The following is a 20,275-nucleotide window of genomic DNA, read 5'->3' on the forward strand; positions in this document are numbered from 1 at the left end:
TGTTGCGTTCTGGACTTTGAGGGGTTTCTCAAAGGGTTAAAGACGGAAAGAGATGGGACATCTTGTTGTTGGTCTTTGTGTGTTGTATACCTATATTTTGATTAGAGGGTTAGAGAGGTGCTTTATATTTTTTACATGATGGACTCTATAAAAGCCTTGTTGTAAACACCTTGATCATTATAGTGCATTTTCTTCCTGGTGAGGAAGGACACTAAATGTAGGTGATGACAAATTTATGAACACTGAAAAACGGTGCCAAAAACTTGTTTAACCCTCGACAAGTGTGACCGAATCGTATCAAGTAATAAACTCGGTAAGAGCAAGTATCATTCTCCCAAAGGACTCACGGCCTAGTTAGTTATATGATTTCTTGATTATTTAAGACTTGAGAACAAATTGTTATAAGTTTCAAATGCAAAAGACAAAAGTAAACATGTATGCATGTGATGATCAATGGGAAAGAAGAACACAAACACTGAACAGATTAGATGGATGAGTATGTTGTTGGGGTAATCAATTTCATCTTATCCACTCTCATATATTTTAGGAATTCATCATTCTTTTCATCAATGTTAATGCCACTCTCTAAATTACCTTAAACCCGATGTCTCGGCGAAGAAAGTCTATCCTTAATTACGAGTTCATACAATTCCTAGCATCCCTAATAATTAATTCTGAAGCACAGAAGCTTAAAGGCAACCAACCCTCATATCCCTATGTCTAGGCAATATGCTATTGGGAGAATTTCCCCGGATCTAGATTTCCCCGTATGTGTCCATATCGACAAAATCAATAATCATGACATCGAATGAGTTAAACAATGCATGCTTTGAGCAAAGAGGAAAAACCCTAACTATTAATGAAAGAAAGTGTGTATCTCAAATAAGATGTTTAAACACAAATTCCATATATGAGAGCTTCAAAAGATTACATTGATTCCCCAACAACAAGAAGATTTTAGTTCACCATATTCATGGTGACACTAGATGAAATACAATGAAAGAGTGAAAGATAGAACCCTAGAAAGTTGAGTAGGTATCCTTAGCATCCAAGATCTTCCTCCAAGGGTGGAAAGGTGTGTGTTTGCTTCGTACTCTGCTAAAGATACAAACCCTAGGAAGTCCTAAAGCTTATATATTATTCGAAATATTACAGAAAAGTGGGCCTAAGCCCAAAATAATGGCGCTCAGCGGTAAACTACCGCTCAGCAGTAAGTGCGTGTGTTGAATTCTTCCCCCCAGCTGCACTTTCACCCCTCAGCGGAGCCAACGGGTGTTCATTAGTGCCGCTCAGCGGTAAACTAGCGCTGAGCGGTACTTGCGGCTTCTCTTTTTTTGCACTTTTTGAGTTCTTTTCTGATTCCATCTCTATCCTTCTTCACTTCTTTCATCAAATTCACCTTAAAACCTGCATAAAACAATGAAATCAAGCATAAACCTGTCCAACTCTCTTATTTCCAAAAATATAAAAAAGGCATGATTCCAAGCTAGTTTCTAAGTGTTAAAGGTTACTTTTAGTATCAATTTTAAGCATGAAAATAACAGTTTTTCAATTGTTATCAGTAAGCTTGGCCGAACCAGTATAAAAAGCAGTGTTTGATTTTTTTATCCCTACACTTTTACTTAATCGACACTGTACTGCGTTTAATAAAATTTATTTCCGCTGCACTTAAAAATCTTCTTCTTTGCTTTTCAAGAAAGTTTTTAAAGTCATCAACTTTGGAAAAAAGATTTAAAGAAAACATTGTTTTTGTATTTCACCAATTCACCCCCTCTTGTGCATGGAGGGGTGTTCCTTGGATGAGTGGTGCATAAATGTGGTGGTAAATGGTCCAAGGATGATGAGCTAATGTATGAATGATGTAGAAGCTCAAAGCCTCTAGGAGATATGGTGGTGGTGGTGTAGTGTTTGGTGGCTCCAAGAGAGGTTAGGCCAACTCAAGGAGGAAGGTGACTAGAGGGGCCTCATGGGTTGCTCTAGTCTTGATCTAAGATGAGTAGTATGGCCAAAAATGGGTAGCATAACATTACTCAACATCAAAGATGAAATACAAGGGTGGAGACACCTCTATTTATAGGCCAAGGGTGTCTCCTTCTAACCCTAAAAGCATGATCTCCCACTTTTGCTCTCATTGGCAAATGAGGTCTTCTAAGGAGTGGACAAGTGTCCAAAAATCCTCTCCAATGATGGGAGGACATGTGGCCACTCACAAAACATAATCCTTTCCATTCCTAGAGTGTCACGTGGCCACTACTAAAAGCAAAAACTCTCCACTCCTAAAGTGCCATGTGGCTACCTTTTAAAAAGTAAATCCTCTCCAATGGAAGCATAGGCACACACTTTCCACTTAGTTTGGATGTCTAACTTTTAAGGAAAATCCTATGCTACTTAGGCCTTAATACAAGCCTTAAACAAACCTACACTACATGGCCTAATACAATGGCCTAAATTCCTACATTAATCTTCAATCCATGCTACATGATGGCTCCAAAGGTGGACCACAAGGTAGAGTTGACACCATCTTCAAGGATGACTTTAACTCTCTTAAAAGTGCTTGACCATGGCTAAGGGATTTTCCATCATACTACGAGGTTATGCCTTTTGGCCTAAAAATCACTATGACGACATATCAGTGACTTATGGACAGGGTGTTCATACACCTAATCAGTAAAAGTGTTGAGGTGTATGTAGATGACATGTGATAACAGTTGAAAAACTGTTATTTTCATGCTTAAAGTTGATACTAAAAGCAACCTTTAGACTTAGAAACTAGCTTGAAATCATGCCTTTTGTTTATATTTTCAGAAATAAGAGAGCTGGACAGGTTTATGCTTGATTTAAGTGTTTTTGTGCAGGTTTTGAGGTGAATTTGGTGAAAGAAGTGAAGAATAAGAGAGAGGACATTAGAAAAGACAAGAAAGAGTGCAAAAAGGAGAAGTCGAAGGCACCGCTCAGCGGCAAACTACCGCTGAGCGGCACTCAAGAGGTGGCGTTGGAACCGCTGAGGGGCAAATGGCCGCTGAGGGGAAGAAAGAAGACGCGTAACCACCGCTGAGCGGTAAATGGCGCTGAGCGGCACTTTTTGGGCTTGGGCTTTTGTAATCTTTTGTAACTCTAGATTAGTATATAAGGGCTTGCACGTCCTTTAGTTAGGGATCTTTGGCAGAAACGAGGAAAACACTCTCTCTTCCACCCCTTTGAAGGAGGATCTTGGATGCTTAGGCTACCTCTTCACCTTTATTGGGTTTATTCTTTCATACTTTCATTGTTATTCATCTAGGTTCACCATGAATATGGTGAACTAAACCTTGTATGTTTGTTGGGGAATCAATGTAATCTCTTGAAGCTTTCATATATGGATTTGTTGAATACATCTTTGAATTAAGACATATGCTTTCTTTTCATCATTAGTTAGGGTTTTTCCTCTTTGCTCAATGCTTGCATTGTTTAACTCATTCTAATGCATGATTATTGGTTTTGTTGATACGGACACGTACGGGGAAATCTAGATCCGGGGAATTTCTCCCAATATTATACTGACAATATTCTATTGGTTGCCTTTAAGCTCCTGCACTCATGAACTAATCATTAGGAATGCTAGGAATTGTATGAACTATTTGATTAGGGAGAAGCCATCTAGAATGGTACATTAGTGAGTGGCATTAACAATGATGATTTGAATGATGAATTCCTAAAATATATGAGAGTGGATGAGATGAAATTGACCCCCAACAACATATTCATTCATATATTCCATTGAAAGTGTTTATCTTTTGTCTTTGCCATTGATCAATTCATGCATACATGTTTATTTTCTGTCTTTGCATATTAAACTTTGAATATTTCGTTTGTAAGTCCTAGCTAATCAACAAATCACATAACTAAACTAGGCCGTGAGTCCTTTGGGAAGAACGATACTTGGTCTTACCAAGTTTTATTACTTGAACGATTCGGTCATACTTGCCGATTGTGAAACAAGTTTGTGACATCATATTTTGGTGCTTACAAATTTGTCCATCAAGTTTTTGGCGCCGTTGCCGGGGATTCGTGGTTTAACTGGTTAATTTGTGTGATTATTGATTATCTTTGACTTATTTTTTTATTTTTAATTTAAATTTCGAATTTTTTTAATTTTATTTTATTTTTCTGTTTATATTTTTCAGTTTGTGTTTTATTTGATTTTATTTTATTTTTCTGTTTTCTGTTTTTCTGTTTTCTATTTTTATTTTCTGTTTTTTATTTTTCGGTTTTTATTTGATTTGATTTTATTTTAGGTTAGATTAGATTAGATTTTTTTTGTAGGTTAGATTTTATTTTTATCTTTTTAGATTAGATTTTATTATATTTTATTAGATTTTATCTTTTTATCTTTTTAGGTTAGATTTTATTTTATTCTTATTCTATCTTTTAGGTTAGGTTAGATTTTATTTTATTTTATCTTTTAGATTAGATTTTATTTTTTAGATTAGGTTTTATTCTATTTTATTTGATTCTATCTTCTAAATCTTTTATCTTCTTATATCTTTTCAATCTTTATTTTCTTCTCTATCTTTTTGTGCTAACAATTGTTTTTAGGGTTTTGTGCCTAATGTCTGCAGAATGCAATTTGGTCAAGAGTTTAATTATAGGGGCACTCAATTCTACCAAAGTAATCTCAACCAATGGTGGGAACCTCACTCAAGCATGGATCAAAGCCAATTTTGGCAAGCTGCTGGACAATTTGAGAACCAACCACAACAACAATGGCAGCAACAACCCTTTCTATCAGGAAGTTTGGATAGGTTGGAGGACACCCTTCAACGATTTTTGAAAAATTCCGACTCTACTCAGAAAAGCATTGAAGAATCATGTAAAAGAATGGAGATGCAACTTCGTCACATTAGTCAGATATTAAATGATGATGTTAATACTGATGTTAACCTTAAGGAGGAAGGGCAAGTCATTATCACTGAAAGTGACAAGATTCTTGATGAGGAAAAATTAGAGGGAGATGAGGAAAGGGTAGAGAGAAAAGAGAAAGAAGAGTTGAGTGAGAAAGATAAAGATGAAGAAAAAGAAAAAGAATTGGTTGAGAGAAAAGAGAGAAAGAAAATTTGTGTGAAGATAAAGAAGTTGAGGAGAAAAAGAGAAAGGAAGAAAAAAATAAAAGAAGAGAAAAAGAGAAAATTTAGGGAGAGAAAAAGGAAGAAAAAGAAGATGAGAGGAAAGAAGAAGAAATCACATGAAAAATCACATCCTCATCTAAAGAAGAATCATAGGAAGGAAAAGAAATTTAAGTGCTTCATGGGAATCTTCAAGAAATTGGAGATTAAAGTTCCTATGATTGAGACACTGCAACAGGTTCCTTGTTTGATCAAATTTCTGAAGAAGTTCAGTAGGAAGAAGAAGAAAAAGAAGAAGGAACTTGAGCTTTACTGGGTCAAGCTAATGACATTAAAAGAGCGCTTGCTGGGAGGCAACCCAGTGAATTTAAAAACTTTTGATTTGGTTTTGTAATTTTTAATTTGTGAACATTAGTTTTGTAAATATTTTTGTTGGATCTAGCATCTACTGAAGGATGCTAGGCGATTAAGTATCTACTGAAGGATACTAAGTTTGTAACACCTACTGATGGGTGTTGGTGAGAAGATTTTGCACCTACTGATGGGTGCTGGTAAGTTTGAAACACCTACTGATGGGTGTTGGTGGATTTTGGGTCAGGCTCGTGACGTTAAACAAGCGCTACCTGGGAGGCAACCCAGTTGATTGATTGTTTTCTGTTTGTCTATTTTAGTTAGGGTTTGCATAAGCATTTTTAACATTGAATTGCAGGGAACCTATGAGGGGTATGCTAGGAAGGCACGTAGGTCAAGAAAAGAAGGAGAAGGGCACATCACGAAAGTGCCGCTGAGCGGCATTTACCGCTGAGCGGTACTAACGCAGATGGGCTTAAGTTCCCCTTAGCGGAACCCGAGCCCATTGGGGTATTTTTAAACCCTAAGCTGCGCGTTTTTACACTCTTTCAAGTTCTTCTCTGCATAAACACTTCCACACCTCTTCTCCTAGGTTTTCCACATCTTTCTACTCTTCCCTCTTTAGAAGATTTCTCTTCCACTCACTTTTATACTAGTGTGTCATCAAAGTTTGGGGTTGGAAGAGAGCATTCTAGTTTGGAAGCATTCTCATATCATCTAGCATCTCCACCCAAGTAAGTAAAATGCATTTTGTTCATTCTAGGGTTCTTGAATTTGAATGTGATTGTCAAAGCATGAATACTTAGGGGTTTTAGTTTCTATGCATGATTTGATGATATATTTGATGTTTGAACCGATTAAACTGCTTGATTATGAACTGGAAAACTGAAAATTGCATTTGGGTGGAGTTAGGACTGTTTTAAAAAGAGATTTGCAAAAATCTGCAGATCACCGCTGAGCGGCATTTACCGCTGAGCGGCACTCTGCCAGATTTGCTTTTTCTGGTTTGTTGCGTGTTTGAATGTGGCACTGGTGGCGCTGAGGGGAAATTCTGGCCCTCAGCGGTGGTTTAGCTTCAAAAGGAGTTTTGTTTTGTGTTTACTAATGATTAACATCATGTTCTGTGGTTTTGGATTTATGTTTGAATGCAGGAATGGCATCCTCTTCAGGAAAGAGATTGAAAACCATGGCAACCAAGAGAAAGGAAAAGGAACCAGAGCAGCCCCATAATGGCAGGTTCCTCTCTAGGAAACATGAGAAGCACTTTAGGGTGGTTCAGGACAGGAGACTTCTAATGGAGAGAAAGGTTGGAATGATACCTAACTTTGCTCCTCAATTTGGAGAGCAAGTGTTAGGGAATGATTGGGGGAAGCTAGCCACTTATCCATCACCTGCCAACATAGCTGTGGTGAAAGAATTCTACACCAATGCAAAGAAGATTGGTGATTATCCAGCTGAGAATTATTTGGGCTATGTTAGAGGCCATGCTATCAGGTATGATTCTGACTCCATCAATAACTTTCTGGATACTGTGTGGGCTGGTGAGCAATGCCAGTTTGCTCTTAGCATGGAGGAAGGTGCTGATTATGAGGATGTGGAGAGAGTATTGTGTATACCTGGAGGACACTTCCAAAGGAATAGATCTGGCTCAGTGGTTAACATTAGGAGGACAGATTTGACTCCTCTTGCAAAGTATTGGATGGCGTTTTCTCATGCCAACATTCAGCCATGCTCACATGTGTCAGATATCACTCTCAGCAGGGCACTCTTCATCTACTGTGTTATCAGAAACTTGAATGTTAATATTGGGCAGGTGATAGCTGATGAGATTAGTGTGTGTGCTAACACTTCAAACAACAAAGCACCACTGGGACATCCTTCTTTGATCACTCACCTTTGCAAGCTAGCTGGGGTGGATACTTCTGTTCCACCATTCGAGAGGCCAAGAAAAGCTATAGATGAGGCCTATTACAGACAGTACTGTGGAGGTGAGGAGGCAGCCCAGCCAGTTCCACCACGCCAGGCTCGTAGAGAGAGAAGGCCAGCACAGGGCAGGACTTCTGCTGATACTCATGAGGCAGAACCATTCCAGATGAGGGACATGTATATGTCTCTTATAGGTGCTCAGTTGCAGTCCATCCACAGAGGGCAGGTGGCCACGGCTGAGATGATAGTGGGGATGTATGATACCCCTCCAGCACACAGGTGGACTATGGATGAATTCCATAATGTGGTAGCTTGGCCAGAAGAACCAGTATATGGAGGAGCTGGAGCAGCTGAAGCTTCAGCCAGAGATATGGAGGAAGATGAAGCAGAGGAGGAGGATGCATTTGATGAAGATGATGATGAAGAGGAAGAGGAAGATACAGAGAGCTCGGACTGATGAGGAGCTGAGATAGCATTTACTGATGAATGCTATCATATGATTATGCTTTTATGGTTTAAGTTTTCTGAACTTATTTGTTTTTGTTTTTAGACTAGGGTTTGATGTACTCTATTGAACACCTGGTTTGTTATGATGGTTTGCTATTAACTGTGATTGTGTGATAAGTAATGCTTGATGATGCTTATTGATTGATTGATGTTGAGATGATGTGCACATTAAAATGCTTATACAGGTGATTCACAAGCTTTGTGAACAAATGCATAATATCATGATTGTGATTGTGAAATTAAGCAGGATGTGCATGTCAAATGTGAATGAGCTTATATGTGAGGTTTTGAGCTCCAGAGTTGTTATTGTTGAATGCTGTTACTTTGAAAGCATGAATGACTTTGCCCAGGTTTTCTATGATTGAATCAATTGCTTGTTTTGCATCATATGATCAAAGGCCGTGTTGTTGAAACCCATTTTATTGGCCAAATTCATAAAGTTAGCCTACTAAAAGAGAACACGTTGTGTTCTATCCTTTGAACCCTTAGCCTTAAATATACACTGAACACCCTTGATTGAAAATCTTTACCTTGAGTTAAGTAGAAGATCTTGTGTGGTATTGTTAAATGTTCAAGTTTGGGGTTATTGGGGAAACATGAAAAAAAAGGAAAAAGCATTGAGCTAAGAGCTAAAAAGTAAGAATATGCAAAGAAAAAGAAAAAGAAAAGAAAAGAAAAAGAAGCAAAGCTCAATGCAAAAGTAAATGCAAAGGCAAGTTGGGAAGAATAAGAATAATTGTGTTGTTATGACTCTCTTAACTCAAGGATTTTGTGATTCAGAAAAACCAATTTTCTTGTTAGCCCAGCCACATTATAAGCCATTGAAAAGTCCTTGTGATGATGCATGCTTGTGAATGTATTTGATTGTGGTAAAATGAAAGGCAAAGTTGATTCATGTGACATTGTGATAGTGGAGTGAATGAGTGAAACACTTTACCTCTTATACACTTGTGTGTTGAGTGAAACACTTTACCTAGTGAGGAAATATTCCATAAGCACATAAACATCCATGCTTAATTGATTGATCATTCATGAAAAATAGCATTTGTTGGAATTTAAATGACCTTGTGAACACTAAAGCATGTGCACATCTTGATTGAACTCTTGGTCATAAGTTTGAGTGAAGTTGTTACTTATCTTGAAAGAGAGGATTTTTGAATGAGTGAACCATCATATGAATTGGTTGGAGATGGAGTTACATTTTATTTGCTTGAGGACAAGCAAAGTTCTAAGTTTGGGGTTGTGATAACAGTTGAAAAACTGTTATTTTCATGCTTAAAGTTGATACTAAAAGCAACCTTTAGACTTAGAAACTAGCTTGAAATCATGCCTTTTGTTTATATTTTCAGAAATAAGAGAGCTGGACAGGTTTATGCTTGATTTAAGTGTTTTTGTGCAGGTTTTGAGGTGAATTTGGTGAAAGAAGTGAAGAATAAGAGAGAGGACATTAGAAAAGACAAGAAAGAGTGCAAAAAGGAGAAGTCGAAGGCACCGCTCAGCGGCAAACTACCGCTGAGCGGCACTCAAGAGGTGGCGTTGGAACCGCTGAGGGGCAAATGGCCGCTGAGGGGAAGAAAGAAGACGCGTAACCACCGCTGAGCGGTAAATGGCGCTGAGCGGCACTTTTTGGGCTTGGGCTTTTGTAATCTTTTGTAACTCTAGATTAGTATATAAGGGCTTGCACGTCCTTTAGTTAGGGATCTTTGGCAGAAACGAGGAAAACACTCTCTCTTCCACCCCTTTGAAGGAGGATCTTGGATGCTTAGGCTACCTCTTCACCTTTATTGGGTTTATTCTTTCATACTTTCATTGTTATTCATCTAGGTTCACCATGAATATGGTGAACTAAACCTTGTATGTTTGTTGGGGAATCAATGTAATCTCTTGAAGCTTTCATATATGGATTTGTTGAATACATCTTTGAATTAAGACATATGCTTTCTTTTCATCATTAGTTAGGGTTTTTCCTCTTTGCTCAATGCTTGCATTGTTTAACTCATTCTAATGCATGATTATTGGTTTTGTTGATACGGACACGTACGGGGAAATCTAGATCCGGGGAATTTCTCCCAATATTATACTGACAATATTCTATTGGTTGCCTTTAAGCTCCTGCACTCATGAACTAATCATTAGGAATGCTAGGAATTGTATGAACTATTTGATTAGGGAGAAGCCATCTAGAATGGTACATTAGTGAGTGGCATTAACAATGATGATTTGAATGATGAATTCCTAAAATATATGAGAGTGGATGAGATGAAATTGACCCCCAACAACATATTCATTCATATATTCCATTGAAAGTGTTTATCTTTTGTCTTTGCCATTGATCAATTCATGCATACATGTTTATTTTCTGTCTTTGCATATTAAACTTTGAATATTTCGTTTGTAAGTCCTAGCTAATCAACAAATCACATAACTAAACTAGGCCGTGAGTCCTTTGGGAAGAACGATACTTGGTCTTACCAAGTTTTATTACTTGAACGATTCGGTCATACTTGCCGATTGTGAAACAAGTTTGTGACATCATATTTTGGTGCTTACAAATTTGTCCATCAACATGGTAGTGTAGTCTCCCAACCCTACCCAGCATCCCAAGACTTGTTTATGGTATTCGCAGCCTTACGAGCGTACAACTTACGCCTAAACACAGAAAATTGTATGTTTGGAGTAGATAGAGGTAACTTCTTGGGATCCATGTTGACGCATAGATGGAGGTGAACTCTGAAAAATGTCAGGCTATAACTTATATGAGGAGCCTTAATAAGTCTCAAATATGAGTTGATTTTAATGTTGAATTGACACTTATCTTGCTATAATTCAGTGCAATAAACATCATAATCACCTAAATTTTACTTGTTTTGCATATTAGAAGAAATCAGAGACTCAAAGTAGAAAAGTGATGAACAACAAATAAATTCCAAGAAAGTTTTAGCAATCTTTCTAGAACAGAGCTGTAGTGCTAAACAGGGGCTTGAGCCACAAAGACAAAACCCATCATGGAAGGTTTCCTCGAGCCCTAACCTGAGGCTTAAGCTTTGGAGAAGCCTTCATCATGAAGTAATCTCAAGAACGCTCTAGCCCAGGAACGCATAACTTAAGCCTTAGAGGAAACCCACCTAGGAAAGGAACCTCACAATTGATCATGAACTACCACTAGAACGACACTGATAGATTCTATATAAATGGGATTGCTGGACAATTTTGAGAGACTTGGAAAAGGAGAGCTTTTTGGTACTTTTTTAGTGAACTTTTAAAGAGAATTAGAGAGAGACTCTAGAAAGCCTCCTCACTCATATTCTTCAAAAGACGAAAAACAGAAAATTAAAGACGAAAAATTAAATGTGCAATAAATTAAAAAGAACACTATGTTTTTGTGGTTTCAATCTTCCTTTGCATTAGGATCTTCTAATTGGCTCCTAAACCGGACCACCTTGTCGAAGAACTCCTCATCTTCAAATTTAGAGGCATCAACATCCCTTTTTATTATGAATTTAGTTCTTTGACTGATTGACCAGCTTCACTACTAGCAAATTGATGGAGTTGATGGCCAACTTCAGTACTGACAACTTATGCTTCTGGTTCAAATCTTTGACTTGTTTAGCCAACTTCAGTACTATGTACTTTAAGCATGAGTCAATTATTCAAAACCTCCTTATTTCAATTCCCTTTGTTTACGCAAACTTCACAGATAATCTCAAGGACATTCATAATCTTTCTTGAAAAATAGATGTGAAGAATAAGGTTAAGAAATGCTAGTGTATACTCTTTTTGTAGCAAGTGTAATGACAAATCTGGAAAACTTATTGGTCTTAGGTGCATGACACAATGTCCTTATAGTGCAAGGCCTACCAACCAAAAACCTCAAATGATGATTCTGCCATCTCCTCTATCTGTGTGATCAACCATTTCACTTGTTGAAGAAGAGCTTTCCTTTAATCTTTCTTAGCCCAGTTCTTGTTTTTCCTAGCTTATTTAAAAACATTATATCATCTCTGTTGAATGCAGCACATCATTAAGGTTTTATCCCACTTTCATTAAATATATTTTCCTTCAAGTTCAATGCTCAAAATTTAACTAAAATCACTGCATCTAATTTCACAATCTAAAAATATGAAATAAACTTATAATAAAATATTAGCAGTTCTCTTATGTGCATGGTTTTTTTTCAAAACTGTACCTTCCAAAGAACTCCAAAAATATTCAAATTCAATATCATTGAATCATTAATGTAATGCAAAAAGAACCAACGAAATTAGATAATTGTGAAGAAAGTTATGCATAAACCAAATTAGCAAAGGTGAAATTTGTCATGTACAACTCGTTTTTTATTTTTGAGATTAAATTGTGTCTTCCACAAACTCCAACAAATATGTTCTTACATTCAAATTGAAGATAATTGAATCGAGAACAAAATAAAAAAGAATCAGCTCAATTTAATAAATATGGAGAAATTATGCATCAAACAAGCAACATACATTAAAGTAGTTAGATTTTAGTTAAAAAAGCATATTTTTTGCAAAATTTTGAGCTATGTCCAGTTCTCCTTAAGAACTCTTAAGGAGTTCCACTAATCTTTAATAATATTACATGAGTTTTACCTCTTCATGTTTATAATGAGTATTAGCACCACTCTTGATTCACCTAGTCAACAATAGTCGAGTTTACTCACTTCTAGTATACAAGTATTCTAATCACTTTTGGTATCAACCCTAGACAACTGTATACATTGTTTAACTCAACTAAGCTAAACACCAAGTGTTTTAATTCTCTTCAGAATGTACAATAAAACTAAATATGAGATTTTGCAAAGATTCTTTCTCTTAGAAATTTGGCTTTAGACGATATAGAGAAACAATAAGCTTGTGTGAGTGTTCAATAGTTCACTATTGTATCTTTCTTGTCTTCTCTTCATGCATCCATTTATATATATCTTTCTTTTAGAAATTATTGTTAGATATAGAGGTTGACTTCATGTAGAGCTAGTAGCCTTTTTAGGTGAGAAGTTAAACTCAAGTCTACTTTGCAGAGGTATAGTACTTTGTCATAGTTTTTATCAAAACATAACTTCTATGATGTGTCAGAGCAGAAGACTTCAAGGGAAACATTCCCAGAATGTTTTTCATATTTCTCAACATTTTTTATCTTGTGTGTAGTGATTTTGATCAAGACTTTATACTTTTTGTGATATGCACAAATATCAAGAATAAGGTACAAAAGCATCGAAACACTTTACCGTACATGCATTAAATATTTTGAATGTTGATAAGTGATGACAAATTTATGAACACCGAAAAACGACGCCACAAACTTGTTTAACAATCAGCAAGTGTGACCGAATCGTATCAAGTAATAAACTCGGTAAGACCAAGTATCGTTCTCCCAAAGGACTCACGGCCTAGTTTAGCTATATGATTTGTTGATTATTTAAGACTTAAGAAGAAATTGATTGTAGGTTTTAATGCAAAAGACAGTAATTAAATATGTATGCATGAATGTTGATCAATGGAAAAGAGGAAAACAAACACTTTAATGAATTAAATGGATGAGTATGTTGTTGGGGTTATCAATTTCATCTTGTTCACTCTCATATACTTTAAGAATTCATCATTCTTTTCATCAATTGCTAATGCCACTCTCTAAATCACCTTGCAAGAAGGCCTATCCTTAATTACGAGTTCATACAATTCCTAGCATTCCTAGTAATTAGTTCTGAAGTGCAGGAGCTTAAAGGCAACCAATATGCTATTGGGAGAAATTCCCCGGATCTAGATTTCCCCGTACGTTCCCATATCGACAAAATCAATAATCATGGCAATGAATGAGTTAAACAAAGCAAGCTTTAAGCAAAGAGGAAAAACCCTAACTAATGATGAAAGAAAGCATAAGTCTTAAAATAAGATATTAAAACAAATTCCATATATGAGAGTTTCACAAGACTACATTGATTCCCCAACACAATACAAGGTTTAGTTCACCATATTCATGGTGAAACTAGATGAACAAAAATGAAAGAATGAAAGAGATAGAAAAACCATAGAAAGAGAAGAGGAGAGTCGTCACCATCTCCCAATCTACCCCCAAGGGGTGAAAAGTGTGTTTCTGCTTCCTCCCAGCCAAAGATACAAACCCTAGGACGTGCAAGTCCTTAAATAAGGCATAAAAATAACATAAAACAAGTCCAAGCCCATAAAAACAAAAGAAAACCGGTCCAAGCCCACTTAGAATGACGCTCAGCGGTATTTTACCGCTGAGCGGTAATAGCGCATGATCCATTTTGCCCCCAACTACTGTTTTTGTCCCTCAGCGGTGATTTTGGCACCCGAAAAGTGCCGCTCAGCGGTATTTTACCGCTCAGCGCCACTCGGTCAGACTTTTTCTGCGTTCTGGTTGGTTTTTCAACATTCTGGTTGACTATTGACTTTTTTGGTTGACTGGTTGACTTTTTTGGTTGACTGGTTGACTTTTCTGGTTTCTGGTTGACTTTTCAGCACTCCAATCATTCGGTATTTCAATTCTTCTTTCAAATCATTCAATTAGCCTACAAAATCAAGGGAATCTTGCACAAAACCATTAAATTCACCTTTAACTCTCTTATTCACAAAACTAAAGAAAAAATATGAGTTCAAGCTAGTTTCTAAGTCTTAAAGGTTGCTTTTGGTATCAATTTTAAGCATAAAAATAACAGTTTTTCATATTTCTCAACATTTTTTATCTTGTGTGTAGTGATTTTGATCAAGACTTTATACTTTTTGTGATATGCACAAATATCAAGAATAAGGTACAAAAGCATCGAAACACTTTACCGTACATGCATTAAATATTTTGAATGTTGATAAGCGTTAAGATGTATTGCGTGTTCAAAAAAAAATTTCATATGTCAAATCATTAACAAATGCATTGTTTAGCAAAGGATTATCAGATGCTGTAAAACATTAGATGCTTTAAATTTGAAAGTTGTTTGTAAATGATAGCGTTTAACGAGCTTTCCTTACACGATTCAATTTGTAAGACACTTTCTTGGCTTAACATTGTTTGAATAAAACATGTTTTAAGCTTTTTGAGAGACATTTCTTTTCGGAAGATGTTATTTGTAAAACGTTGTATGTTTAGATTATACACTACAAAAAAGTTGGGCATTACCGAAGGCCAGAAGCCCTCGGAAACTGCCATAAGCCGTCGATAAAGGGTGTTTACCGAAGGCTTATCGACGGCCAGAAATCCTTCGGTAAATCTCTTGTCGCTAAAATTACCGAGGGCTTTTGCCCTTCGGTAATTACCGAGGGCCAGAAGCCTTCGATAATTACGAAGGGCAAAAGCCTTCGGTAATTTCCGAAGGGCTAAAGCCTTCGGAAATTACCGAAGGGCAAAAGCCCTCGGTAATTTCCGAAGGCCTATAGCCTTCGGTAATGACCATACGAGGGTATTTACCGAAGGGCAGAAGCCTTCGGTAATGACCTACTGTGGGCATTTACCGAAGGGAAAAAGCCTTCGGTAAATTGCAGAGAAGGTTTCAGAGAAATGGTATTTCTTGTGCAACCCAGACTTGTATATCAAATTTCAATTACAAACAGACCTGCATATCAATTTTCAAGCACATACAAACATGCATAATCTGCATCTCAAAGATGCAATCAATTATCAATATCTATTGAACATCAATTAATCCAACGAACATCCATTAATGTATAGATAATGTAATTATAGTGCAAATATAAAATAATGTAACAAAAGGATGTTCTAACATCCAAAGTCTGGAAGTAGATCTAACTAACATTGAAATCAGATCAAGTCAAAAATGTTCTAATATCCAAATGTTTGTGTAACAAGTAATAAGAAAATAAAACTAAAGGGTGTGCAATCACTTAAACAATAAAGATAAAGACTACACCAGAAAATCAGTGGTCTACTTCTAATTTTAAGCAAAATTTGGTGGTTTAAAGGGTGATTTTGCACAAACACGTTTGGACACATAATTTGCAGTTTTGAGCAACTTTGTATCATCAATTTGGATGTGTTTAAACACTGAAACAGCCAACAAACACACTGCAGTAGAAAATCACTAGTTCACTTCCAATTTTAGGCACATGACTTTAGACAAAACTAGGAAATGAATATGTAAGCTGGAATTCAACTCAGCCAAACCAAATTCACTGATTAAAATGATGAAGTAACACTAAGGAACACTGGAAGTACATGCACAACAATTACAAAGACGATTTAAACCCATTTGTCTCCTTTTTAGTAAACTTTTTTAGGTTCTAACAACTCAAAAATTGAGTTTTAGGTAAATGTTTGCTTTTGAGTAGTTTCCTAGTCTAATTTCACTACTTTAGACTTGTTAGGATATTAACATTAGTTATTGTTAGTCTACTTTAGCTGAATTGCCTCTTTCTCACCCTTTTAGTAAACTTTTATAGGTTCTACATACTCAAATTTTGAAGTTGAGGTCATTCTTTACTTTTGGATAGTCTTTCTAGCTTCATTCTACTAGTTTAAACTTATTACGATGTTAAATATAAAACAAATCTTTTTAGGGTTTAGGTAGTCAAATTTTGAGATTTTGCTACTTCATCCAATTTGACATCTCTATTAGCTTCATTTAAGTACTTTAAAGTTGTTAGGATAACAACAATATACTTTCTTTGCTTATATTAGGTGAATATCAAAATTGTCAACTATTTTTAGAACACTTTTTATGTTTTAACTACTTCAATTTTCAGACTTCACAATTGAAGTCCAAAATCATATGTTGAACTTTAATAGACGTATCTTTTAACATGTTGAAGGCCAAATTAATCACTGGAGTGCCCTTAACCACTACCAGGTGGAGCAAAGTTAATAAAGTTTAACCTAAGAGATGGTCTACTTTAGCCTTAGTAACGAATATTCAGTTTTTTAGTTAATATATAAACTATAAAACAACTATAACTTTGGTTCCTCCTTCTACTTTCGTAACTTGGGGGATTCAAGATAGTATATAACCAAAATATATGCATGTTGGTTTGTCCTTGTACTCTACTTCATCCTTATAGTTACTCATTTTAAGTCTTACCCTGTATTGAAATAAAACTTTTAAGGGTGTTGTCATTGTCTTTTTCCAAGACGGAATTTCGATACAAGGGTGGGGAACAAGGTGTGGACATTATATATAAGAATAATATGCAACACAGACAACATAAGAGAGAAGACAAAAGCCAAAAGAGAAAGACAGATAAAAGGGAAACAAAATTTTATTTACCAAAAGGAGGGGCCAGCATGTTTATTTATGAAATTGTTGCATGGCTATAGGCTTTTAGACATATCATTCATGAGCAAAATAAAGCAAGGCAAACAAAATAAGACATCATTTACCTACCTGGAAATGATGAAGTCTTCGACACTTGAGTGTAGCCCTTAAACAATGACACTTTTGCTACCTCCTTTAACCCACTCCGTTTGAAGGTTCCAAATGTTATGTGCTCCTAATTGAAACCCCAAAACCTTGTACAATAATAGACAATTTTAATTAGCAAAACGCAACAACAGCAACAGATTAATCATCAAACACCCTATATCCATCCCAAACCTGCACAACTTTAACTTTAAGGTTTGCTGAAAACATTTACCACAATCTACTTATACAAACACTTGACTTGTCAAAGTAACATGTGTTTCCACTAACTCTGTCCGTGAATGAAATTGGTCCATGAGGCATGTTCATTTGGTTTTGTCATATAAGATAATTCTATTGTCCACTCACGGGCAGATTATAAACAAAACTACTTACTTCTTCATCATACACAATTAGCACTTCATATTATATATATATATATATATATATATATATATATATATATATATATATATATATATATATATATAACATGGTGGCTAATATTACTTGACTGTCATATGCAGAGATTTCTAGACCAACAAAATGAGACTTGTAGTCCACCATTTCAAATCATAATAATATGGTAGTGAAAGTGGATTTAAAAAGCAAGAAATAATTAGAAGTTGCAATGTCAATTCACTCATTCACTTCCATTTTAAAGCCAATTTTCATGGTTTAAGAGATGATTATGCATATAGGCATAAAAATGAGCATTTGAACACTGCACACAACTTTAAAATGGAAAAATAAACTTGCTCAAACTTTGCTTATGCAGAAACACAACAAGATTCAACAAATCATACCACACATTGCCAAATATGCATGAAAATGTTAGCAAAACTACAATAGAATTCAGAATTCAGTGAAATTAAATGAAGACAACAGTTGCAATGACTCTAAGACATCCTAAAACACTTCATATAACTGCAGAGAATCAACTGGAAGAATTTAAACACCTAAGGCACAAGAAATGATATGAAACACGGTGAAAAGATTGATCAAAAAAGCAATAATAGCACCTTGTTTCAGGATTTATTACCAACTCAACTATGGTTTTTGCAGTTTTGTGATTAATACAGGTTTCTATTAATTGGAACATGTTTAATATCATTATACAAACTTGCACATTACTTAATAAACAAAACAGTTACACTGGAACAAATTTATGAGATTGCACCAGATTTATTCTATTTTGTGCAGAATTTTTGAAATAGAATCATGTTTTAACTGATGTAGCACATATAATCAAGGCTACACATTGTCTCATTCCCTTATATCATTCATAAATGACTACCAATGCACTGCAGCTAGAGAAAAGAATCAAACCTTAGCTGGAAAAAATATTCTGCACTACAAAAAGTCCTAGTTTGGTGGTTTGATACTAAAAAACATATGCAAGTGATGTAAACACACAACTGAATGTTCAAATAAGTTTATTTGATGATTTTAATTTTCTTTAAACTCTACAATGAGTTATAAACAGCCTGCAACTCAAAATCACTACTCCACTTGTATTTTAACTCAAAAAGTGATGGTTTTTACCGTCTTAAATGTCCTCGCAATGTCCACTTCGAGTTTGATCATGCTTAGTTGTTGTTTTCAAGATTAGTTTAGTGTATTTACACTTTCTACAGTCATTTACATTGACAGCTAGCTGTTTCAATCATTATAACTTAGAATGAGGTGTGTAGTTGTTTAATTTGCTACATTAGTGTAGTGTATTTACACTTTTATGTGCTAATAAATATAAGACAGATAAACTATCATATCAAGCTAACTATGTTCTGTTTACTATTGCAGAGCTTATTATATCCTAACAGTTTAGTGTAAATTTACGCTGATATGTTCAAATTAAACCCTTAAGTAAATTTTTACATTCTCAATCCATAGAAAGTGAGATCATGGTTTCCACACCTTCAAAAAATAATAACTGAAACATATTCTTGATTAAGAAAAAACATAACATAATGTACACCTTTTCTAGCATATTACACTCACTCAAGTGGAAAATCGCTCTTTGCTCTAACTCAGTGATCTTATTAAATGCATATGATTATTGTTTCATTTTCTATGTCAACTTGCAGTTGTGTTTGTTTAATATTTTCACACTGTTCATGAAACTCGTTTTTATTCTGTGCAAACTTCATATTTTACATAGATCAACATTTTTATATATAAATATTTTCTCTTATATTTTATACCAAAAGATGTTATGCTCTTTAGACCTTGATTTTCTTCCATAAATATAAGCAGGTTGCAGCTTTGGCACCAAATATTTCAGCACTGTACGAGCTTCATTTTGGTGTTCCCATGGCAGGGGGTGTTCTTTCTACACTGAATACTCAATTGGATGTGACAGTATTGGCTCTGATATTGGAACAATTAGAGCCATGCAAAATCATGTTTGTGGACTACCACTTAATTCATTCTGCCCTCAAGGCGTTTGAAATTCTCTCCCAGAGAAAATGCAAGCCACCCCATATTGTTCTAATGCCATGTTATGACCAAGAACCATCTTTCTCAGTTAAGGAAATCCCCCCAGGTACCTTAAACTACAATGAGCTTCTTGCAACTGGACAAAATGATTTTGAGCCTTTAAAACCAAGCAATGAATGCAATCCGATATCAGTGAACTACACCTCAGGCATGACGTGGTATGGTGAGGGCGCCAGGAGGGCACCCATTCTTCATTGTAGGGTGATCAGCTAGTGGATTTAAGATCAAACCGATTAAACGGATTGCTCGATATAAGTGGTTAGTCTAACTATTTGATTTTTATGGAGGTTGGACTTAGACTTAGACCTAAAATTTTTAACCTACAAGTCCTACTAAATACACTTTAAACCATTCAATCAATATCAAAGGTTCACTTCGTAGTTGAAGTTTTGCTTACTTAGAGCACACAATTGCACCCATTAGAAGCAAAGGCAACAGACCAATAAACTAACACAAATCAAACAACATCATAAACTGCCACAAGAACATCAACCAAATTCAACAACGTTGT

General features: G+C 35.7%; 1 protein-coding gene across 1 annotated transcript; it reads left to right on the top strand.

The window, feature by feature from the left end:
- The first annotated feature begins 2,481 nt into the window (after positions 1 to 2,481).
- Positions 2,482 to 19,977, top strand: LOC148200612 (putative CoA ligase CCL13). Its single transcript, XM_088113002.1, has 2 exons — positions 2,482 to 2,505; positions 19,522 to 19,977. The coding sequence occupies exons 1-2, from the start codon at positions 2,482 to 2,484 to the stop codon at positions 19,975 to 19,977; spliced, it is 480 nt and encodes a 159-aa protein (XP_087969128.1).
- Positions 19,978 to 20,275: the final 298 nt, after the last annotated feature.

The sequence above is a fragment of the Vigna umbellata genome, chromosome 4 (assembly GCF_029865625.1).
Source record: "Vigna umbellata cultivar VRB3 chromosome 4, Vumbellata_1.0, whole genome shotgun sequence".
NCBI classification, from domain to species: Eukaryota; Viridiplantae; Streptophyta; class Magnoliopsida; order Fabales; family Fabaceae; genus Vigna; species Vigna umbellata.